This window comes from Lepeophtheirus salmonis, chromosome 6 (assembly GCF_016086655.4).
Source record: "Lepeophtheirus salmonis chromosome 6, UVic_Lsal_1.4, whole genome shotgun sequence".
NCBI lineage: Eukaryota > Metazoa > Arthropoda > Copepoda > Siphonostomatoida > Caligidae > Lepeophtheirus > Lepeophtheirus salmonis.
Genome location: NC_052136.2, coordinates 6657516 through 6684543, shown reverse-complemented (window position 1 = coordinate 6684543; position 27028 = coordinate 6657516). Strand labels below are relative to the sequence as shown.

At 29.0% G+C, this 27028-nt stretch overlaps 1 protein-coding gene across 4 annotated transcripts in view; it reads left to right on the top strand.

Annotated features, from left to right (window-relative positions):
- LOC121120740 (FMRFamide receptor) overlaps positions 1–26159 on the top strand; it is a 30108-nt gene extending 3949 nt beyond the window's left edge. For 2 of the 4 annotated variants that reach the window (XR_011780687.1, XR_011780686.1), the window contains 5 exons: positions 6194–6393; positions 15097–15634; positions 15702–16118; positions 23668–23857; positions 23917–26159. Coding sequence is in view for 2 of the 4 variants with exons in the window: in XM_040715595.2 (XP_040571529.1) it covers positions 6206–6393; positions 15097–15634; positions 15702–16118; positions 23668–23790 (1266 nt within the window). In the remaining 2 variants the exon portion in view is untranslated. Of the gene's footprint in view, positions 1–6193; positions 6394–15096; positions 15635–15701; positions 16119–23667 lie in introns of all 4 variants that reach the window. The other 2 variants (XM_040715595.2, XM_071889274.1) reach the window with 1 other exon arrangement.
- Positions 26160–27028: the final 869 nt, after the last annotated feature.

Below are 27028 nucleotides of genomic sequence, written 5' to 3'. Positions count from 1 at the left end.
CAGAGCGTTGTAATAATAATGAAGTGATATTTTTTGTGTGCAGAGTGATAGATATCGTCTCCATGTACTTTTATCAAGTTGGATACCACCCGGGCTGTCATATTTGTCTCATTTTATTCAAAACTTCCAACCGGAGTCTCATGAATCATACTCAACTCGGACAAGATAGCGAAAAGGACTTAAGAGGAATCACGGAATCGTAAGACGAACTAAAGTTATTATATTTGTATGAAGGAGTGTTTTGATAAATGTGCTTTGATCTCCTAAGGATTTTTGTGTATTCAGTAAAGAAATACACTGTTATCCCTCTACTCTGTGTATTTTAAAAGAGACTTAAGTAGGCATGTTAATGAATAAATCAAGCCTGAGTCAGAAATGTGAGATCATTAGACTTATGTTTCACGAAATAACCATAATGGAACTGAAAGTATCAATCAAAAAACTACATATACTGAAATATTTATTGATCATATATTTAAACAATAAAAATTTAATATTTCAAAATTTAAGACACCAATTATTTATTCAGATAATTTTCTTATTCGCCTTTTGGCAGCTGGATCTTTTCTGCTCCGTATTTCCTTTTCTCATGTACATTCTCATTCAAAGAAGATGCAAAGTTTTTGGCCATGTATTTAAAAGTTTTCTAGGCGATTTCTTCAATAAATTTAAAACGGTTAATGCAAGTGATCCTCTTTTAATAATGCATGAGACATTTTTAAATTGGCTGGAGAATCATGGTTTAGGAAGTAAATCTACATTTAGTTTAGTAACAGATGGTTCTTTTGATATGGGTAGATTTCTCTATCTCCAAACCCGTCACTCTTCCATTACTTTTCCAAAATATGCCTCCTAATGGGTCAACCTCAGAAAATATTGTATTAATTATTACAAACCCAGTTATAACAAATTTCTTAGACATCAACTCCAGGACTTTAAGCCATCCTCACCAGTTTAGGTATGGAATATGAAGGTTCTCACAATTCTGGTATCAATGATACTAAAACAAAACTTACCAGAATAGGCATCCGTCTTCTTAAAGATCAAGCCTACATACGTGTAAATGAAATAAGAGTATTGGTTGAGGAGTCAAGCACTTATCAGAATCGTTCTCCTGTCAAAACTGGTCGACTTCGAACTGTCATGTCCATTAAAAATAATGAGGCTGAACAATGGCAAAAAAATAAATGAAAATAAATTATATGCAATGTCTAAAACGACATTTTCCCCAACAATTTTTGAGTATTTAAGTGTTTGCAAGGCTTCTTAGAGATAGATGAACTTAAAAAGTCTCAAGAAATCAATTTTATTATTATTATTATATTATATTTTTTGTCTGTTTCTTCAAGTATAGATTGATATATAAGTTAATAAAAAAAGAATGACCTTCTTTTCAAAATTTGGAAAGTAAACATTGTAAACCGTCAGATTCTTAATTCTTAATAGAGAAACACCTTATGAATATATATTGTGGATTTTTTTCAAACTCGAAGAATTGACGAATGTAAGCATTGAAATTGAAGCCACAGAGTACCAGAGAGTGATGAAAGAAGTTGTAAATCCCTGGTACCCCAAAGGGAACTACTGTTGGCAACAAGACTCAGCACCTTGGCATAAGGGCATAACAACTAAAGCTTGGTGCAAGGAAAACCTCAGCAAATTATGGGCTACAAACTTGTGGCCCCCTCATCATGAGACTATGGAAGATAGGGTATGTGGAGAACAAGACCCGCAAAGTCCTCTACAGCAATATTGATTCCCTGAAGGCCTCTGTTGAGAAGAAGTGGGCTGATATATCCAATGTCTGCGTTAGGTGTCCAAACCCTTTAGGACCAGGCTAGAAGTCATGGTTGCTGCAGAAGGAGATATATTTATATGATATTATGAGGTATAATTTAATACTTCTGATAAAATTTACATGTTGTTCTTGATCAAGTTGATTTAAATCTCAAAATGAAAAACGATAGGACTGTTCTTCAAGAAATAAATTATAATAATTATTATAGAAAAAAAATTTGCGTAATATGTTATTGTAAAATAATATTCCTTTTATATTGAAAATAATTGGAGAGACTTTTAAATTTATGTATTTCTATAATAATTTATGCTCAGGACACAAGAAGGGAGAAAAATCAATAAGACGAAATAGAGTGAACTGATTTATGTATGTTGATAATTAAATACATACAAACTATGTAATTATGTATCTGATAGTTTATCAACAGACAAATCGTAGATGAAGATAATAACGTGTAAGAGGAGGGAATTGAACACAATAGAAATGTGATGGCAACACAAATTAATGATGTTGTACAACAATTCTTTATCTTAAATATAAAACTGACAGATTAAGAGAATACATTATTTTATCATTAGTCGAAATAATGTTTTTTTACATGAATCTAGATGAAATATTTACTTCTAACATATAATGAAAACATAGAGGAAAGGTTCATAGGGCATATCGATACATATATAAACTCATTTTTTGCTATATTTTCATTAAAGAAGGTTCCATGATTTAAAATATTTCTTGTTTGGGAAGAGAAAATACCACGTTAGTCATTTTCGAACTTTCAAAATTAAATTTATCATTTGATTCTCACTTCTACAACAAGACACCTTTTAAATGTCAAAACCTCTTTATGTTGAGAGGAAGATTTGTTAAAGTTTGAATATTATAATATGCAAAGTTCTTAGAAATAAATTATATAGTGGTCAATGCTACTTGATTAATTAAATGGTATTATTAATTAAAAGTAGTAATGGAATTGAGTCAAAAAATTTAGTTGGGTTAACTTGAAGGTTTTGAGTTCTGCGTCAAGTCGAGTTTGTATAAGAAGCATCAATTGATTTTAAAGGTCATTTGAGTTCAAGTTTTTGAGAATTCCATTTGAATAACTAATCTGATTTTCCTTTTAAATACTTTAACACGTAGTTTATTAAGAAAAAGTGTATGTATTTAGTTTTTTTTTTGATGTACTTCTGAGTTGTGACTTGAAACTTTCGACATTTGATCGGTCAAACCTATATTTTGAGTTTTTGAACTCAAATTAATTTGACTTTCCTGCTAAAAAATTTCGAGTGAGCTTATGTAATCTTTAAAAAAATGGTTGTTCTGGTAAAGTCGAGTTTTTTTAAAGTTGCTGTAAACTACCAAATTCAAATCTAATTAAAGGTTTGTTTGTTTTTCTCAATAATTTTATCAATAATTAATTTACATTTTAATTTTCAATTGTTTATGCCACAAAAGTGCATTTGAAGCAAGAAAGAGAAAATACAGTTTCCATTTACAAAAGAGTATTTGGTTCTAAGAAGTCTCGTTCCTAGTCTTTCGGTAATTTGAAATGTTCCCAATAGATATTCAATTAATAACCTTATTTTATAAAAGAACGATAGTATTTGTCAAATTTTGCGTGTACTCTTGTGAGTAATTGAATAAATAAAAAAAGTTCTGGAATTTTTCCCCGTCTCCCCCTACAAAAACATGAATTGAATTTCAAATACATTGTAATTTTTATTAACTTAATTATGATAGCTTTTTTAAGGTTACTAAAATGTTCAAACATAAATTAATTTTCCTTATGAAAAAAAAACACTTATGTGCTATTTTTGGTTGTATATTTACGTATTTTTATTAATATTGTATGATTTTATTCCCATATAGAATCATATTTGACTAAACAATAAGATTATAGACAAAATTGCTAATAGTCGTAGGAAAAAGGACCAAGAGGGATGTTAGGAAGATCCAGTAGACAGATTTAACTCAAATATTACTTGAAAGCAACAACTAAAACATCAATTTAATTTATTTCTGGTTCCGGAACTCCACTGATCTTAAGCAAATCTAATATTTTGTTGGTGGATATTTGAAGTAGCTATTTATAATACTCTCCCATGAAAAAGAGACATCTTTAATTGCAATTTAGGTTTGACTATGTTACCATTAAAGCAGTCTTAATGATCGATGCTGTAATCACGGTTTGGTTTTTAGGGGGAGTATTTTTTATTGAGATGCCTGGTTGGAGTGACTATGAATGGCATACCATTGATTGACCCCCTTTTGTAATAATTTGGAATGAGTGTAATAGATAATAATGAAAATAATATCCTCAAATTTTCTCACATTTAAAATATTTCACAAATGATTTTAAATATAATTATTTCAAAATATCTTAAATATAAAAGGTGATTCAAAACGAGCGGTTTTGGGATTGTAGAAATAAAACACATAAAATATTATATTATGGTCAAAACTTTATCATGAACCAAAAAACAATCCTTTACCATTATTTCTAGAAAATAATCCCCTTCATGTGTTGGCCGCAACTGGCCTTTAAATGGTCCATTCTTTCGCGCCAATTTTCGATGACGCGTTCGAGCATTGTGAAAGGAATCTCACAAATAACTCGCTCAATATTTGCTTCCAATGCTTCAATCGTGACTGGTTTATCCACATAGACTTTTGCTTTTACGTAGCCCAAAAGAAAAAAGTCCAAAGGTGTGATTCCCCGTGCCAAAACGTGAAATCAATTGCTCACCAAAATGATGTCCCAATAAGTCCTTTACTACGCGGGCTGTGTCACCGTTTTGTTGGAACCAAATATTGTGGAAACCATGTGCTTCAATTTGAGGTACCAAAAAGTATGTTACCATGGCGCGATAACGTTCACCGTTGACGGTAACGTGTTGGCTACACTCTCGGCTACGACCACAATATTTTCTACACTGCGAGCTCTACGTGCCCTACCAGACGACTGGACATCCCATCAAGTTGCTGCCCCTTCAAATTTTTCGATTATTCTGCGAATTGTGGATTCTGAAGGTCGATTATGTGGACGTAATTTGCAAAAAACTACTTTCACAGAACGCTGATTTTCACAGTACAATTGAACAATTTGTACATTTTGTTGTGGCGTATATCTTTCCATGAAGAATTGTAAAACAATACTGTGTAAAAATGACGTATGAATTTAACAGAACTCGCATGCACCTGTTAAATAATCCCTACTGGAAAAAACCGCTCATTTTGAATCACCCTTTATAATTAGTGAGTAAAAATTAATTAGGTGATTAATTCGTAGTTATAAACGATGGTACAATCAAAAGTGTACTATAAAAAAAAGACAGACTAAAACTAGAACATAAATGTACATCATAAATCACTCATCGAATCATTAGTAGTGATTGCCCATGGCGATGAGCAATGTTAAGGATGTGTATTTTGAAGAGTTTGAGAAAAAGGCACAATCAAGATTGGACTTGTTAGTTTTGAACTAATAAATAATTATCTTTACCATTGTTAAAATATTATCGTGCCTGTTATATAATATTTGATGGAGAATAATGAATCATACATATATATAGGCAGCATAAAGCATTAAAACAATATTAGCAAAACGCACCTGATAGCTGGAGGAGATATTTGGTCGTAGCTATAAATATATTTTTAACACACAAGATCTCGCTTTTTATGATAGCACAGATTATGTATCTTTATCTTTTTGCCTCATTTTTACTTATGAAGCTTTTTCTTCCCATGGCAGAACATAACTTGTTAATTCAGTTAAAAGGGGGAATTCATATAGGCTGCGTAGTTAATTGTGAAGTTATATTCAAGTCTCGTAGCAGACAAAAAAAAATGTTGCTACAACCACAAACTTGTATAAATATTCAACTCATAGTCTACATTTGTACAACTTCTATAACTATTCTATAAAGGTGCATTCATCTAAGAATAGCGACTGTGCACTTTTCAGTGTCACTGTGGATTATGTAATTATAATACATTTGAAATTCGAATTACAGTTTTGAAAAAAAGTAAAATTGTTCTTCTATGTGCTACAAAATAAATATCGTTATGCTTATTTACGAGTGTTGAATAATAGAGAAAAAAATGGATAATTCAGAAGTTCTAACTTTACCATTATTTTTTAAATACATTTTGCTAATAGACAGTTATTTAAATTACCTACTAATATAGAAATGAACTTAAAAATTAAAGAATGAGTAATTCTTAAAAAAATAAATAAATAATAGTCAAAAGGTTTTTAATATAAACTAAATGCATTTTTTTACAAAGTTTTTTTATATTAAATTTGAACTATCGATCTCAATAAAAAAATGTTAGAGCATGATAAAATAAAGTTTACAAATAATAAAGAAATAAAAAAATAACTGACTCTTTCAGAAAAGCAACAAGATGAACTATTCTTCAATCATTACAATCACGGAACAGAATGTCAACATTACGATTGAATGTCCAGATTATGGCTCATATGATATATATCTTCTCAATCAATTCAGTTTTTGGCTGGAAGGGATTGTTAAATGTGTTTTTGCCGTTGCTGGACTCATTGGAAACTTTGTTTCTGCAAGGATTTTGAAAAAGTAAGATTGATTACAAATATATATGTTACGGGCAATGTGAAAAATCGGACATTTTGCAAAATGTCTGGCAATGTGGAGAACGCCCGGGTAATGTGAAAAATGTCCGGGCAATCTAATAGTGTCCAAGGGTGATTTTAACTTATTTTACATTGTCAGCTAAAATGATTGTGAGTAATTTGATCATTAAACAATTTATTGCAAGCAATTTGATTATTAAGGATTTGATTAAGATACAATTTCATTGCAAGCAATTTGATCACCTAGTACAGGGATGCCCAACCTGTGGATCGCAGGTAACATTGCATCCCGCCGAATGTTTAGGTGTGGCCCACTACTCATTCTCACTTAAAGTAGTATTTTATTAGCAAAATAGTTGCAATATCATCAAAAGCCGTAGAATGCAATGTACAAAAATAAAAATAAAATTTGGACGGTATCTCGTATTTTCTGATACTCTAACAGGTTTGACATTTTAGGTTTTTTAAGCAGTTTGGCCTTGAAACATTAAATTTGGCCTTTATTTCAAATTTATATTTTCTTTGCGCTAATGCAATTCTCCTCTTTATAGCAGTAATTCATTTTATCTCACAAAATCATATAACCAGCAGCTGATATTAACAAGGGGCTTAATTCCGTTGTACCCTTTCCTCTTCTTCTAGTAAAATTTCACTGTCAGCACTGCCTTAGCTCTACGCTGTTTCTTACTTAGTTACTACACAGCTGTTGGAAGAGGAGGACATATGTGACTACAAATGCTGCCCCACCCATAACTTGGAATATTATCTTAATAAACTTCTTTTTTGACGTTTCTAATAAATGTTATATTCCATTCTCTTAAAAAAATTAATTAATTAACTTTTTGTATTAGCTCATGTATCTAATAAATCATAAGAATTTCTATCAGGCGAGTTTGGTAATTGACAATCTGAATATTGTTTTTTTTTTCTTTTCTGTTTTTCCCCAAAGCTGTTATCGTTATTCTTAATTATTATGGATATAATATTTAAGTATAAATTGACTTCGTGAGAGTATGTTCATGAAAGATGGAGAGTAATCCTTATAAAACTTAATTTATGTGTTGTTTTCTGATTATTTGATGAACTGATACAAACTTAATTGTCTTATTTATTTGACAACAAAAGCTGTCTTTCATACAAAATATTACAAAAACTATAACACAGTTAGATCCCAAGGGTAAGTACCTCTCCGCCTCGTAGTCTCAATGTACTGCTAAAAGAAGCTCATTTACCACAGTTTGAGAACCACTGCTGCTATCCTATATACTTTAATACTGTACATAACAAATTTAATTATATAATTTTCTTGAAATTAAATTGAAAATTTGATATTTTAATTAAATTAAATCCAATTAGAATAGTCTTCCTTAAAAAATACAATTACTCAGAGAAATGTTATAATCAATGCTATTTAATATACACATGTATCTATGGATGAGTGGAAATAGAAGTATATAAATGGAGAAACTAGGCAATTAATTACTATAATTGAGAATGCTTTTAATTACCTTACAAGTACACATGTGATATATTGGAATAATCTTTACATGAAAAATATATGCTATAAATCATAAATAAATAAAAGATAATCAGACCTTTCTATAGACATTGTATGCTCCGTATATAAAATAATGGAAGAGTAATCTACATTAACATAAATAACATTGGATTCAAATGCTGTACATCATTCTGATTGTTTTTACATTTAAAAAACATAAAATTGGATTTTATAATTTTAAAAAATTCTGCTATTGTGATCAAAAATTATAAATTTATTAGATTTCTAAAGAAAAGCTCAATTTTTCCTGAATTTTTTCATTGTACTTACCTTGAAATGAATAAAATCTCTTATATAATCCAAAATGGCTTCAATGGTCATCCCCAGAGTATAAAATGTCAACTACTGTCAAAAAGCTCAGGCAACAAGTTTCAAGCAACTAATAAAATATTAACTTTTTTTAAATGTGTTTTTCCTTAGATGACATTGCATGCATTCTTTTTACGACAAACTATGATTTGTATCATTGTGGGAAAAATTATAAATTTATTAGATTTATAAAGAAAGGGCATCCTACATTCACATATTCTTTTGGTTATTTCAAATCTATTATAAAGAATATTTAAAGGTTTATACTTGTTACTAAAATTATTATCAGAACATATTTGCTTAATTATACCTTTATTTTTTATGATTAGCACAGGTGTATATACCCTATCAAGTATTTTTAAGGCATAAATAAATATTCAATAATTCATTTAGCATCTGTGCCACAACAGAGTTTGCTCAAGGCTTTTAAATGTCTTCCTTTTTTTACTGGATATACATATTTATGCTAATGAATAATTCCAATAAAGGTCTACATAATTTTTCCAATGAATATTTGTCAAAATGGATGGGTATATTTATTGAAATTTATTTCGGGGTATATATATCACAAATCTATTTTTATATATACTACTTAATTTTTATACTTCATCATATGTTATTGTGACATATATGTGTGTTAAATGGATCACAAAAAATATACCTCCTTAAGACTTCCCGAACCAATTAATGTCAAGTGGAATGCCACCCAAAAAGTGTCTTTAAAAAAATGCAACACAAAATCACTAATCTGCAAAATCATATAGTTTGATTGAGAACCCTTTTTGAAATTTACTATAAATTTATCGCTGTAAAAATCAAAATGACGATGATATTTTTATATGAAAAACCCTTACTCAATTTTCTCATACTTTTGATCCTTTTTTTTTTTTTTCTTTTGGTCTCTCCAAATTGTATAAAATTATCAATTTTAAATAAGAACATACTATCCAAATATTTAAGCTATACTTTTTTTTTTTTATATTAACGGCTTCAAAAAAATTTATTCGAGAAGACATCACAGAAATAACAAACAAAAATTCAGACAAGTCCTAAAATGTTTTACTATATAATCTAACTCCATTGCAAAAAATATGGAGGGTAAAATTCCTCAATAGCTTTTGTAAATAGTAATGATATTAAAGAGAAAGCATTTTGCCAATGTGAAGTATCAAGGATATCAAATTTTTAGTAAAGTTATTATTTGACTTAAAGCCATTATATTCAAATTGAAAGGAAAATAACATGAATGATGAACTACTCAAAGTTTTGTATTACATCACAGTGGAAAAAACATTTATTGAATATTGAGTAGTGTGTACAATTATCGACTCAACTTGATTCCATGATTTTATGACACAGTTCTAAAGTTTAAATGACTATATTATGTTTTCGACGCCTTGCAAAGGTATTTCGCAAAAAAAAATCAACAAGCGTTTGAGTAGTCCTATGCGATCAATATATTGAATCAACTTGTCATTTTAACTTTAAAAAGTAGGGAGGATAAGCTGCTGGAATGTACTAGAGAGGAATAATTTTTTTTTGCTTTAGAATAGTAGTCAAAGAGCTTCATCATATGTGAAAGCTTTTAATTTTGAAGATTCTTAATTCTAAGGCACTAATGGGCAGTGAAATCACAGATTATTATCCCATCAACCCATTTCTCCCAAAACACTGCTCAATATTTCTAGCTGCTGTTGCTAGATATGCTACTCTGTAGTTCAAGACCCTCTCTCTAGGGAAAAGTATTTGTATGGAAGTGATAAACAAAATGATATATTCACCATCCAAATCAATATATCCAAAGAAAACTGCGATAATAACTTTTTAAATATTTCAGCAATTTAGTTTGTAAATGTGACTGTTTAACTCCTTTGCTGTTCTGTCTGATGTTTAATCATTAAAATAAACAGAAAATGTTATATCTTGTTGATGTCATGTAGTATCAAATTTTAATTGAGAACAAAGGAAAAAAATAAAAAGTATACTGTTATTTTTGCTAACCATACAACATAATCAAAATCAATCTAAAAATTGAATATCATTCTCTATTTACCTATCTCACCTACAAATGTGTTTCAAGCTGAAGTAGGCACTTATAATGTTTACAGTATACTAGAAGAAGAAAAAACATTGTGATGTTTATATTAAAATAATTAATGAGATTAAATAAATAACCAAAGGGTTTACGGAAAAGTTTTTAAACATAAATAAAACCTAATAATGTATTTCTAGAAAACAAATAACAAATTCTTAACCCTTCCAACCCATAGAGTATTTACAGGTATTTCTGTTGAATTGTGATTTTTTAAGAGGTATCTTGATTCATGCTAAAATTAATTAAGTTAATTTAAAAACTCAAGTTCATCCTGCAGTAGAAAAAATTATGAGACACAGATGTTAAAATTAATGTAAATAAAATATACCCATCCCTCCAATACACTTCCGTTGGAGAGGCATTAGATAAATTTAAAATTTAATAACCTGTAAAAATAAAAGAAACCAAAAATTAATATAGTCAACCCTGACATTTCGAAAATGTTTAGAAGAAAAAAGATTAGCTGCTATTATATTTTATTAGATTAGCTGGAATCAGGCGTCAGACGAAGGAAAGCAACAAAAATCCAACTCTGTATCTTGCAAAGATATCGGGCGGAATTCCTCCGATATCGATCCTAATTCTACCCTCGGTTAGTCCAACAATGACTTACTTTTACAACTAAATAAAAAAATCCTCAATTATCCATGGAACTTAATACGTATAATTTCCCTCCTCAAAAATTAAATAATAATTATAACAGCTTTGGATAATAAAAAAAACCACTTCAGGTTGCGACTACAACAAGTCTTGTACTCGTAACTTTACGTTACTACATATTTCGGATCATGAATACTTTGAGTACCTTCCAACTTTGTATCTTTTTTTATTTTCCGACTATTTTTTTTTTGTTCTTTTAAGTATATAATGCTTAAAAAATGACCATCATTAATACAATGACTTGGGATTAAATATTGTTATAAATTTGTAAAAAAATAATAGGTATCATTATAGCCAGATTCCTTAACTTTTATGAGAAAAAAATGACAAAACCTAAAAGAAATTAAAAATTAGTTAAGAAATTTTGTTTAAATCATCTTCTTTATGTTTATTACTTTTCAAAAGAACCTAGAAAATTGTAGGAGGATAAAAACAATCGAATATGTTAAAATTTAAATTAAATGAATTTATTTTTTATTTCAAAAATAAGTGTACGTTTAATAATCTCACTCAATCAACAAACAAATATTTTTTCGTTGATTGTTGTCTCTTGGTGCTCTTTTATGACTAATCGGTTAAGGCCCTGGATAATTTTGACCTTCCTCAATAGCTTTCTCGAGCTTTTTTTTTTCTTTTCGTAAATTTGAAACCTCCATTATGAGTATGACAACTCTTTTGTCTTTTACTATAAACTCAATTTCCTCATATAGTATTTATTTACATCAAAGCATTTTTTTTACCGGATATTATAACGCTGGTCGATCCAGGAGTGCAGAATATAAACGAAAAGACAAGTCCTTTTCTATTCAAAGGCTAATAGAAATCAACACACCTTTCAAGAGGAGTAATAACCTTAATACATGAAAATTTAAATCCTAATGAAAAAGCCAAAGATACTGATACCAATCACGTTATCGTCGATTTGGATTTCCTTGGAAACCAAACAACATTTTTTACAGTTTACGACCCAAACCATGATTCTAAAAATAGTTTTCAAAACTAGTTAGAGTTAGGGAGGCCGTTTGTACAGAGAGAAATTATTATTATCGGGGACTTTTATGTAACCCAAAAATGAAATCGTGACACCCAAGGTTGTAATATTTCATACAATAAAAATAGTGACTCAGATCTGAAACAAATAATATGAAATTATAACTTACAAGATTTAGGTATAAAATGGAAAGCTGACTTTTGTCCCCAGACTCATTGAATTTTAAGCTAGTAGGATTTGTATTTAAAAAGGCAGAGAAAAAGGTAGTGAGATGAGAAAAACGCTCTATTAAATACAGACTTTAAACAAAGGCGATTCTACCTCGGCCTTAAAACTGGAAGAGATTCTGCTATACTACGATAAAAAGGGGGCATTGAAAGGTTCTAAGAAAGAATTGATAAATTTGAACTTAAAAGGGAAGTCATCATTTAAAAATATGGAAGAAGCGGAACAATCAAAGAGAATATCTAAATTGAGACTACTGACAGGTGAGATCACAGAAGAGCCCTCGGAAATCAGGAATTTTTTATTAGCAATTTTTACACAAACCTGTAATGCTTTCTATACTGAGTTTCTGAAAACCTCTGTGAGTTATACTACAGATGGACACTGTTAAGGATCCAACTAAATGGAAACCCTTACTACGAATCGAATAGGCCACTACAAGAGAGAAAGAATAATAAGCAATTTTACTCACCATATAGGAATTGGATTTATCGATTACTCACGATGAAATTCTCAGTTTTTCTGCGTGGTTATCGAAGGAAATTGAAGTTTTTTGTTTTATAAAGATCTCTCATAAATCATCTCCCCGGCTCAGAAAGGGCTGATGAAATTCTGTCTATTATAAGATATTCTAAATTCAGTTCAGGATGTTATTGATAATTCCACAAAAAGTAAGTATGCAGCGGTCCTCGTGGATTTTGAGAAAGCATTTGACTCCGTTTCACATAAATGCATTATCGAACAATTGACACACTTTGACTTTCCTGAGGGCTTCTAGAGGGTGCATAAATACGCGAATCGAAGTTTGGGGCAAAGCAAATTTTGAAACTGTGAGGAAAGTCCTGACCTTCTCTAAATTTACTAGATTATACACAAGTAGTTATTTCTGGACTATGTTGATCAAGAGAGAAACTATACATTATTTTTTTGAAAGTCTATGTGTTAATGAGACCATTGGAGTTCTTTGGGGTGGTGAAAAAATGTGGTCGCTACTGAAAACAGATGAGTAGGTCATGGGAATCACTTTTATAAATTAAAATTCTCCAAACCATGAAAGAAAAAATGTTCAATTATCATAGAAAATATAAAAATTATTCGTAAACGTAGAAAAGATAACAATTATTCGTAAAATTGTATCATATTTAGTATTTTTAATGTAACACACTACATATATATTGTGTAAATCATTAAATATACACCCTCAAACTAATTTTATTTGTATGATAAGGTTCTTAATATAGCAAATAAATTTGATACAGATGTAAAACGTATTAAGGGTATTGATTCAGTATCTGAAATAAAACTTCTCCCATGTTTTAAATATACAAGTATCTCATTTGCCCAGTATAAAGGTATTAACTAATTTGGCAAAGCATGAAAATTAGTTATTTTTTGATTACTGTTATGGTATATTGTGAATGGAGACTGGCAATGATAAGTGTGAAGGATATTTTTTTTCCTTACTTCTTAAAAATAAGAATTTTAAAAAATATTTTCATTTGTTAATAATAAAATTTTTGTTCTAAAAGACCAAACCTTTGACCTTTGTTATTAACATTTTTCAAATTATTAATCAAATGACGTTTTCATTAGATTATAAATTTTATTTTTAGAATTAGCTTTTCCATCAAACGACAAGCCTTTAATGTAATGGTCTTTTTTAATAACTGTTGGCATATTTCAGCTACTAACCATTTTTTTAAATATTTTTTTTTATTTTTTAAAATAACATTTTCTTAAATAAAAAGGAAACTCCTATTCTATTTGGAAAATGAATTTAATGCTGATTTTTTCTTAGTACCCATATTTATTTTAATTTTTATAAATAAACTTTATCCTCTCAAATGGAAGGTCAGTACTATTTTTGAGTTCGCACTTCATATTTTAGAACGTCTTAACTACTTGACCCCAGAAATAACAATTTAGTAACTATAGCTCACCTTATATAAAAAAAGATAGTAAATGAAATTATCCATGGAAATATTAATTTACTAAAAGCATGCGTAAATATGAAGAAAATATATCATTTGGCAAACTCCTTGTCCTACTGGTCGGTTCTTGAAAATGTAAAAATTAAATATTGTTTTTTTGTTTTTTTTGCTCTATAATCGTTAAAACGGGAGAATTGAGCTCTAGATTCGAGCTAAAGAGGGAACACAAAAGAACATAATGAACTAAAGGCTTTAGTTTAACTAATATCAACTTATTTCATCACAAGACATAAAAAAATATCAAATTCAAGGTCAATGTAATTATCATTGCAGTATGAGGTTCATATTTACTACGTATTAAAATTGGGGAAAATCCTGAGATGAGATACAAAGTTGAGAAATGTTCTAAGTGTTCTTTACACATATGGAATATACCATTAGAAGTAATTTTTTTGTAATAAGAATGTATGTATTCGGGTGTTGAAAGCCCCCAAAAGAGTGTTATTTAAGAGTTTAAATGGAAAAGAACTGAAAAATGTATGTATATACATAAAAGTACATCAATAGAACTAAAATTATGTATATAAAGTCTACAATAATAATTTGTCTTTCTTTGTAAAATTCAATATCAATAAAAACCCCTTTTCAAACTCGAAGTTATAGCATTTTGTCCAAAAATGTATTATTTTTAAAAGAAATAATTTTCTGGAAAAAAGGTAAAAAACGAATTTTAACTATTAATGGGAGTTTTTCTAATGCAAAGCTTCAAAAAATAATGAGGAGCTGGGATGATTGATTTAGCCTGAAATTAGTAATGCAAAATATTTACTGTAATTGAGCCATTCCAAAATACTTAAATATCTCTTTGGAAGTCTTGCTTCATCATAATTATTTCATGTATCTTAATTACCTTTCAGAGAGGATATGAGAAACTCATTTAATCTCATGCTCATCGCTCTTGTTTGTATGGACTCAACCTATTTACTCAGCAGCATAATTGAAAGCTTTCGAATTAGTTTTAACATGGCAACAGAGCTTCACATCCATCTATTTCCATATCTACTTTATCCAGTACTCAGTGTTGCAATGACAGCTTCTGTCTTCATGACCGTTGGGATCGCACTAGAACGCTACATTGCAGTTCATTATCCCATTGATTATTCACAAGCTATTAATAGCCAAGAAGCCTGTAAGAAAAGGCTTCTTAGGTATGTTATTCCAGTCACACTCCTTAGCCTAATTTTCAACATACCCAAAATTTTTGAGGCTGAAGTGTATGATGAAATTAACATTGCTCAGTACAACGAAACTCATGAACAAGTTGAATATTATAAGGCAATAAGAACAACTGAGTTGAGGAAAAATCCAGACTATGTCATTTACTACAATAATTGGGTAAGACTCATGGTGATTGGGATAGTCCCATTTTTCCTACTGATTTATTTCAATTATAAGGTAAGTTTAGTGAATATTATATAATCCATTTTCAACCTGACTGCTTTGTTTTCAACTTATTTAATAGATATATCAAGATGTAAAAGATCGTAACATAACTCGACAAAGAAGAACTTCTACACACACTTCCTCAGCGAATCAGCAAACACGTCGGAAACAAGAAGATAACCTTGCAATTGTTTTCATGGGAATTGTACTTGTGTTTTTAGTGTGTCACTTCCCAAGACTCTTTCTTTCCATGTATGAATGTATAGTGATTCGAGAAGCCTTTATCTGCCAAAAAAAGGGGCTGCATTCCTTTCCAGTTTGGCTCCTTCTTACATCTGGATTTAGTCATGTTCTTCTTGTTATTAATTCGTCTGTCAATATGTTTTTGTATATTTTTCTAAATGAGTCATTTCGAAAACACTTTGTGGCAATGTTCCAAACACCAAAGGGTCTTTTAAATTGCAATTGTACGTGTTTACGGAAAGAAGCTCAAGAGGTAAGTGACGGGAAATGTTTTTATCTTTCAACAGCTAATAATAAAAATAACCAAAATTTAGGCCATGGAATGCCGTGATCTTAAATTTACGTTATTTAAGTCGTAAAACAAAATAAATTACTATTAAAATATTTGACAAATATCGGTTTGGCCTTATGTCTAGTATATATAAATGTGTGTTAAACCCCCCTTGCCATAGTCTAAAATATTCATTAATAATTACTTATTTGCAATTAGTTGATGTGTTATTTTTTTTAACTTCAAAACATTTAAACTATTTCTATACAATTATACCTTGTTTATTCATTAAAAAAAAGTTAAGAACTAGATTGAAAAAATAAGTCAAAATGGATCATTAATAAGACTTATTTTTTCAAAAACCCCCAAAATATATACATATATTAACTTGCAATTAAAATCCTTCATTTTATTCCATTTTCAAAATGATAAAACACATTTCTTTGGAAATTTCTTTTTTATTTTTCAAATGTTGTAGTTCCTTCAAATCAATTGTCATTAACTTTGATTTTCAATTATGTAGTTATTTCTCGTTGAAATATTACACTAAATCATACTTTTACCCCTAATGTTTTTATGGAAGAGTCTAAAATAATGTTTGTGAAAGGTTTTAATAGTCCTTTTTGAATTCTGGAACTTAAATATTAATAAATTATATGGGGTTCAGACCTTTAGAGGAAAATACTGTTACATAGTGTGTCATAATATTTAAGAAATAATCGGAATTTGCTGAAATTTATATATATTTTTTTTAATTTCCTGATTTAATTATTAAGCATAAACTTCATTAATGTGTTTCTTTTCCTTTTCTACTCTTATAACTATTCTAAAAAGCCTCTAATGAAGAATGAATCCTACTATAATTTATATTTTCTCTCCATTAGAGAAGACGTAAATAACAAACTAATATACTTCTATAGAGGTAGAGTCTATCATCTACTCTAGGGGTAAGCAAATTAAACAAGTTTGAGTTTCTGAATAAAAAAAGAAATAAGGGGGTTGTTTAAAATTGAATAGAAATGGGAATAGAATATCTCCAAAGACCCTCAGCAAAATATTTAAATATATTTTTCAAGTATCCAAAGTGATATATATATCCGTAAATACTTGCAATTTCCCTTTCAAAAGTCTTTTAATACATCATTATATTTTTTTATATACATGAATTCTGACCAATTAGCATCGTTTGGTGCTGATGGCAATATAAGGTTAAGTAAGGACCATAAAAAAGAAAAATGCATTGAATTAGAGACTAATAGAATAAAACGTTATCAAACATCTAGTTCTCGTGATGAGCATGATTTTGAAAGCTCTCCTGATTGGGATTTTCCAGGTGAAATAATTACTGAAAATCCTCTTGACTTTTTCAAATAAATAGAAATACTATTATCCTTTTATTGTAAATATGTGTTTTGACACTACATCATCAAATATTGGATAAATTACAGCTGCTTGTATCATAATTCCGTCCAAAATCTAAGGTGAGATAATTTTGAGAGTGTATTTGCAATCAAAGTCTTATAAAGTTTCTCTTTTTAAATGATTTCAAAAGAATTGGGAATGTATATATCAAGCAACGGAAAATAATATCAATAAAATTGACATATCTGAGTGTAATGAAAGTATATCAAGTTTTCTCTCGCCTTGAAAAGCTAATACCTTAGAAACAATCATATCAAATACATTTACAGTAGGAAGGATTACAAGGAAATGGCTAACTGTTCGAAATTGTTCTTAATGATGATACTACAAAACAGGATAACCATATAACCCTAGAGCAATGCATAAAGCCAGTTGAATATGGAAAGTTATTTACTCGATTCCAATTTGCCTAGTCTAATAGGTAAAATGCGGGTTTAGAAGAGGAAGGACTTATAACAATTTTTAATTAATTTAATAAAAATGTGAAAATGAACTTTAACCTCCTCTAAAACGAATTAAACTTCAAGTCAAATCGAGTGACGTGTTGATAGTATAAAGTTAGGAAGTTAACTCCCGTGGAGTATAAGAGATCAGGGATAATTTGTATTTGAATTTTTAAAGGGTTTACATAACAAGAGATTGAGTTAATATACCGACACACCGCTGGGGACTTGGATCTCTAGAATAAAGACTTCTTGGCTAACATTAAATTTCTTCTGGATCAGTATATTCCTTGACTGTGAGGATTTTTTGGCTAGAATAATTAAAGAAAAGGTATGACAAGTTAAAGAATACAATTTCTCTGAAAGAGTATCGATGGGGACAAGGGAATTCTTTCCGGTGGCCAAACAATGCATAACATATTGGTGAGACATGAGTTCACCATTGGCCGCTATTTTCAGTTATGTGCTTCCCTCGTGGACCTTATGAAGTATTCAATTTCAATCCAAGATTAATGAATAGATATGAGTTGTTATAGATATAGTTGAATAGATATAAATGTTTTCCCTGAACTCCATTTATCTTTATGTTAAGCTGTCTGGAAAATCAGAAAAATTAGAAAAGCCTCATACGGCAGTCGACAGCGTACTAAGCCTTGGGGCCTTGTGAGAAGAAGAATGGAGATAACTTAACTTAACTGGGAAACTTGGGGTGTGAGTTTGTACATCCTTTTCTAAATGCATTTAGTGATGCAAAGCAAAAATGGTTTAGGTATAGACAGGCAACTTCGTCGATCTATTCAAGAAGAACCGAGATTTTTTTTTTCTTTTGTTTTTTTCTTTAAAAAAAAAAGAGATAAAAAACTCGATATATTCAAGAGGAGATAATTTGCCATAATTGTGGGACTAACATCGAGACTTCCTTCCACCTCTTCTACAGGGTTCGGAAGAAAACGAAAATCAACCTGATAACTCTGAAAATTTAAAGACTGTTTTTGAGTAAATCAGCTACAATCAGCTCTGACAAGGGAGGAGGAAATAAACAAGGACATTGGAAAGAATTACTCCGATGACGATCCTCAACTCTACTCTGAGGACTTACAATTATAACTTTGCAACAAATCCTCAGGGTTACGTTCCGTCTTTTATGAGCACACACGAATGTTCAATCAGGTTTTGAATATAATTGAATGTAGTAGGAAAGGAAGTTCACGTCTCAGGAATTAATTAATAATCCCAACTACTACTTTTTATTATTATTTGACTCGCACTTTTGCACATCATTGTTTTTTCTTTGTAAAATGAAAATTACCTTACGCCATCCGTCCGAACAAATATACAAAGAAAAACGCTTACAAACTTTGCTTTATTAGTATGGATGAGGGTCTGAGCGCACAAATGCTCCTCAGAAAACCTTATCTAAAGTCACTTTTTTTTTTAATATGAATTCGTTGTTAAAAATGAGTTCTCGTCCAACAAATAGACATGGAAACTTATATATACTGTATACATCAAACAGCACTGGGTTGTGATTGGAGGAACATGGTAAGATATTGTCTCATAAGGGAGTATATGAAATTATCAGTGTATATGTTGAGTCCCATGTGTTATTATAGAAAATACAAAATATATAGTTTATTAATAAATAATAATTTTCAGTCCATTTTTTTTTTTTTAAATTGTCAACGTTTCCCGCAAACAACAAACAAGGAAAATAGTGCTAAAAACTACTCTAACACAGAGGTTCTTAATAACAAAACTGTGATTACGGTACTGCAAATATAAGTAATTACAGGGCATAAAGTAGAAAAGAAAATACTGCCAAAAAAAGATAGAAAGTACTTGTTGTAATAATATATTGCAAATTACACTAAAAATAATTACCTTTTCATTTTATGTTCAAAATATTCCCTTTGTTGTTGGAATACAATTAAACCAAAAAATATACATTTTACATTTATACCAACTTTCCTTAAAAAAATTAAATAATGATAAGCTTAATGAAAAAAATGTCTATCTTCCTTTTGAAATTAATTCAACGTTTGTAGAAAAAATTTTCATTTTTCAAAATTAAAACTTGGACAATTTTTTTTTTTTTTTTTTTTGTATTTTTCATAAAATTATAATATCGAGTTTTTTCGTATAATTTACTAAATAAATACAATCGAAACTAAATTTTCCTTGTTTTAACGTTTATATTGTTATGAACCATATTAATATTATAAAGTGTATTTTATTTAAATTATACCACTATAGGCAGAAATTCATAATTCTGGGATACAATTTGACACCACGACGATCTAATAAATAAGAGGCAAAAAAGATCGACAGCACCAACTATTTTCTCTCCTAGTTTTGGGGGTACTTGGAAATTCTTTGACGAGAAAAAAGATCTACCTAGATTAATAATTAAACCATTTTTTCCTTGCACATTAATTAATAATCACAACTTTAATATCTAAACGTATGATGAGGATGTCGTTAAATAATTAATTACACCATGCAACAGTATTTTTGCCCACAAGCTGAAACCTATATTTATTACTTTTAGGTTGCGTGAATAAAGATTACAATAAATTTTCTGGGAAAAAAATGAATCACTTATGAGTTCAATTAATCAATTATTTTGAATATGAAGCATCTATAAACCCCTTAAACATTGATTATAACTTTAGAATAATATTGTATAGTATATACACGATTCAATCGCACCCCCCCCCACCTCTCCGGAATATTATTGTCATTTATATTCACACAACCTGACCAACTTATTATATTTAAATTTTTATATAAATATTAAAAACTATATTGACCATAAATCAATCATAATCGACCTTTTTTAAGGGGCAATTTTTTTTTTTTTTTAAATTGTAATATAAATTATATTCTGTAACTTAAGCTACGATATAAATCACTTGAAAAGAAACTAAAAAATATATTAGCTTCTAATTAAGGTCCTTCATTTTACTCAATTTTTTGGTGGGTTTACACATTTTTTATTAATTGTAATCAAGATAAATTAATGAAAATAATGATAATTTTTCAAATTCTAAAATGTTTGTATGAATTTATGTTTACTTTTATTTTTATCTATATAGTTCTTTCATGTCAAAATAGGTCAATGAATCGTAGTTATACACTTAAAACTTGATGTTTTTTTAAAGACTTTGAAGCCCAATATCCGTTGAAATTTTTAATCTACGCTTAAATAAAAATAATAATTGTGGATTTCAGCCTCTGGCGCTTCAAGACCTTCATTTTGTTGTATAGTATTATACTTTTCAGAGAAGTGATAATTGGGCTGAGAGTTGTAAATCATATAGGTTCTTGTGCGTTTAAAAAAAAGACATGGTTATCCTAAAAAAGGTGTATAAAGAAGAGTGGCTAAACTGACATGAAATTAGCTGAAAAGAACTATGAGAGGAAGGAAATAAACACAAATTCCACTTCGAATCCAAGAAGGATTTTATTCGGTTGTCAATCTTCAATTATACTCTGAATCCAACAAGGGTTTACACCTACAACTCCACAACACATCCTCAGTGTTACTCTTCTAGTCGTTACTTTATGCTTAAATGATATCCCCTCAAAAGTTAAAGAATAATGATAACAGTTTTGGAAAATAAAATAAAAAACACTTCTTTGATTACCAACTACAAATGATTACTTTTACCATTCTAATTTTCCATTTACTTTTATCCATACAAAGAATGTTTTTTTTTTTTTTTTTTTTTTAATCATTTAGAGATTACTCTAGCGAAAGGCTTAGAAAGTCTTATTGTATAGCAACATAACGTGGATGATATAGTTATTTTGAACATATTTCACCATCCATTTATGGAACTTTTAATAATCCAAAACAGATACATTAACTAATCACTCTCAATTATTGAGCCAATATGGTATATTTTTTTATTATTTGATATGATCCATCTATATGTAAAGAAAATATAAAAAATGCTTTGTTATTCAATTATGAAGCATCTTATTGTATAAGATAAAGGATAATAATTTTAGGATTAGATATTTTTTAGAAATATGGAAATGCAATTTAGCTAAAAACGAACAAGAAAAAAAGAAAATTGGATTTACGTTTTCCCTATTACAGTTTATTGCAATAATCAAACGTCAAAAACAGATAAAAAATGTATTTGCCCCTTTTTTTGAAACACGTAATAGTCATAATGATAATTGTGAAGCTTTAAAAAGTATTTTTTAATTGTTTTTACTTTGCTCAATACGAATTAATAAATGATAAATATTGAAGAAACACGTCAAAAAAAGTTGGCATTTTATTCAAAGTTATAAACTAAGTAACAAAACGATGATGACCACTTGATTAATATTTATCAAAATTTATTTGGCTACAACAACAATTGTTTTTTCAACTTGGGAGCGTTGAATATACTTGAATGTTACTCCATAAATAAATAATACTTATTTTATCTAAAAATTCACAAATTTCATTATATAAGTTTCATTTAATTATATTTTTTTTCGTGACCTTAATTAGGATTCAAGTGTTTTCAAATTTTTACAAATAACTAAAATAGACAAAAGAGAAAAACCAAACAAAACAGGTAAAAACAATAATAAACAATCCACCATGTCATAATGAAGCTCATATTAAAAGTAAAATGGACATATTTTAAAACACTAGTGTACAGCTTTATAATTTTTAAAACTCCTCAAGTGTATTTATACCTCCTTGATCTTAGGGCGTTCAAAATATGTTGTACCTTAGTAAGGACTTCATAAGCTTTTTGACTGCCTCACCCGCTAAAAAATGTCAAACAATTGTCCCTTTGCATCCGAAAGTGTTCTTTAAAAACACAAGAACGTCTTTATATGTATATATTATATTTCATAGAGTACAGTCCCACAAGAATGTACACATTAATTAATTAATATTGTACCCTTTTTGTGCAAAAATTCCATATTTTGAAAATAGTATGTGTTTTTGAAGCCGTATGAGATGGGTATTCAGATGTCTCATATTTTTATAAAAAATGACATTTACCCAAGGGATTGTGTTGTATATTCAATAATTTATTTTTCTTTGGTGGGATTTCCAGAAATCGCTACCTTTGGGCTCTAAAATACTAACCGAACCACAATTATTAATAATGATAATAAAATAGCTTAAATTGATTATTTCTTTTTAAAATACGCGTATATAGAGAAATACTTAAATTTTAATAGTATTTATTAATTATTCACTGCTCACAGGATCCTGCTCAAAAATGATTTCCCAGAAAATGAAAAAACCTAGTACATATTTATGTTTAAGAACCAAATAGAATAAACAGGTGAATAAACAACCTCAAGAAATAATGTTACAGCACATTCCTCTTCTAATAGGAAGTTGAATAAATATAATTTTACCAATGATCGATCAAAACATTATACATACGATTATATAATTGATAAAAAATACATTATAATCGATTAATGATCATTAATTATATTCAATCATTCCTCTGTATTCATAACATGCTAAGTAGTTATTGGTTAACTGAAAGTAAAAAAATGACTAAATTGATTGATTCATAAAATGTACCTTTTCATTTTCATGAAAAGGCTTATAGGTAATTGAATTTATATTTATATTAGAATTATCGTATACGGAGGTTACATGTAAGATAATGAATATAATTATTATTTTTTAGAATGGATCAAATACAAGTGGTGGAGATAATAACCAAACGCAAATATATAACATGAGCCCATCGTTACATGGAAAAATAACCAAGCATGATGATAACAAAGTTTCTATTGAATCAAAAGTTTAAATATGTGGATATAGTATGCTGCCTATGCACACGTTTTTCACACTACCAAAGAAACTACATTTAGAAAGTAAGGCAAAAATAAACAGCCAGGCTTTCTTTTTACTAATGTTGATGGTTGTAAATCAGATAAAATAATTTGAAAGAAGTGGTTATGGAAACTGGTCCAAAAAGCAATTGAGTAGAAGATAGAAGAAATATGTTTATTTTTATAAATTATTTCATTTATAAATTCGCATGATCATATGTATAAATCTATTGATTATTTACCGACTGCTTATATGTGTATATACAGTCTTTACATTTATTGTGTCCTCCAACCTAATTTCCAATAAGATATAGAAAAAAAGACCCAAAATCAGATGGTAATTAGCCAATGCTGGTCCAATTCTTCCAACTATATAATTATTCTTTATTATAGTTAAAAGCTTATAAGAAGCTAATTCAATCAATCAACGCTCAGAAGACTGAATAAGGAGAAAAGAAGCTGAAAGATAGACTCTTGACAGGATAAAACTCTGTATATTCTTGTTTTAGCGTGATATGTACTTCATTTTGCAGGCAACAGCTGACCAGTGTCGTTAAAATAACAGTAATTTTGTATTGTACATATCTAATCCATAATCACTGAGAGTACAAGGGGTCACGGCGCTATATTTTTTTCAGTATTTATCGATCTATTAATAGGATTTTGTCCATGGTCACTCTAACTTGGCCATCAATTACTCAACGGCGATTACGATACGATATTTAAATGTCCGATATATAGTTTTTTGCTTGTATTTAGGCTCATAAATTTGATTTTGTCTTTTATTATTGATATTTTTCAATTTTTGAATAACTCAGGCATTAGGGAGTTCAGAAAGATTCTTATGACGTAATGGCACTGCAAGTAGCTGTTATAATAACCAATAGTAACCTTTTAAATATATCAATACTAGTGATGTTCCACAAGCAAAAAACATACATTGGGTACTCGAGTTGTATGAAGTAAATAAAGAAAGACATAAAAAACTCGGCTTGTGGGCATTAAAAGCAGAGTATTACTCGGAACTCGTCAAAACTTGGGATCATTTTTTTTCTTTTTCAATCCCTTTATGACATGAAAATCTTACTAGACTTCCTTTATTTGAAAAATTTACAATTTATCTTTTCCCACAGGTAGAAATGTGTTGATTTTTTGCAATGTGTACTCTAATCCCAGTTCGTTTCAAAAATAATCTTTGTTTGATTTTTGTAAGACTAGCGGGAGTACTCGACATTGTTTGGAATTACTACGCCGTCTAAAAACTATTATTTTTCAATATATTATCAATAATATGGCTTTTTATTAATAAGAATCAGTGTCACTAAAAACATTTTTGTTACAAGTTATAACCAGACTATAGGGAAATATTGATTTATTGAATATATAAACTGTTGAATTACACTTATGACCAGGATTCAAATAAGTTAAACTAATTCTTAGATTACTTTCTGGAATATAAATTACAAAAACAACAATAGTTATTATAAGATCCTTTGATGTGTACATATATAATATATTTAATTACAAATACATAGACTTGCAGATAACTATACTAATTTTAAAATGACAAGTTTCAATAATTCATTAAAAAATATGATTTTTTTGACTGACAAGTTTTTTAGCAAGCAAAAAGTGTTAGGGTGAGAATCGAGTATTCAGGCGAGTAACGAGTATGCAATCGAGTAACGAGTAAAGTTCATAATTCCTGGAGTATTTTTTTTTAGAAACTCGAAAATAATCAATACCTTCGTATCAACATAGTCCCAGAATGCCGAAGAGCATTAAAGCTATCTAATAGCGAGTGGTGCCTAAATTGTAGGGCTGTTATCGTTCTTTTTTTATTGTATTTTTATTTTTTTGAAGAGGATCATGTTGTATCTTTAGACACTACACACAAGGAACTTCATTTATAAGTTCAAAATGAACAAAGTATATACATTTTGTATCATGGACATTATATTTTGTGATATTAAATTTAAATGCATGATTAATACAATCACAAATTCAAATATAACCCAATATGTATATATATTTTAGAAAGATTTTCAAAAATAAGTGTATAATATTTATTAATTTGACTGTCCTTTAAATTCCTTTTATTTCAACGCACCCCTTACGGTTGTTTTTTTATTGCTGTAATACATGTTCATACAATGTTCTACATAATATATATTATTATTTGAAAGTAAATAACACGTGTTCATGTGATGTCATAATTGTTGATGTCCGCCATCTTGGTGGTCGAAAAATCAAATCTTGTAAGAATAAATAATTGGTATTTTTATTTGGATGTCAAAATGGAATCAATAAATAAAAAGACTTAAATCTTACTGTCTATCAAAAATATATAACTCTATCATCTAATTTCATTATATATCAGACCTTAAAAGGTATTACAAGTATGTAGCTACATCGTTATCCAATTTTTTTTCCACATTGTAAACAATAAGTTCATTATTACAACGACAGTAATAATATATTTGCCTTCTATCATCCTACTTTTTTCGTCCCTACTCGATCTAAAACTAAATTAATTGTACAAATCCAACCACATCTTACGGACTTCTCTAGATGCTACAGTATGTAGCTCTGAAATAAATATCCCTTTCGACCTTAATTTTCAAATTTAAAAAGATATGTCTCGTTCTGACTGGGGAAACAGCTTCTCTGCAGGCCACCAATTTCTAGGGACATGGTCAGTTGTATATTTTGTTGTAGACTACATATTTTGTAGTTTTACAAGCCTAACTTATTTTTGACTTAAAATAAATTCTTCAAGCTATAAACTAAAAATTTACTTAGTAAATTTTTTAGCAATTTGTTGTTGAAAATAACCGAATTTAGAAGTACGAATAGCTTATTTTGCTTAAACCCGCCTGGAAACCCTGCATATTTGATATAATCTTACCACGGAGTGTATCTACTTTAATTTCCTATTAACACTGTAAAATATATTTTATTTTTTTTCAACTTACTTTCTTTATTGTAATTAAAACTCTGAAAAAAATTATCAATTTTTGAGATACTCTTTTTTGAAAGTGTATTATATGATATATATATATATACATATTAGTTGTTTTCTAATAGATTTGTATGTGGATTTGATTCATTTTAATAATTTAATTTTCAAGTGATACACAAACATACATATTCAAAATATTTAATTAATAATTATTCAAAGTATTGAAAGTAAGGATACACCGTTAATCAATT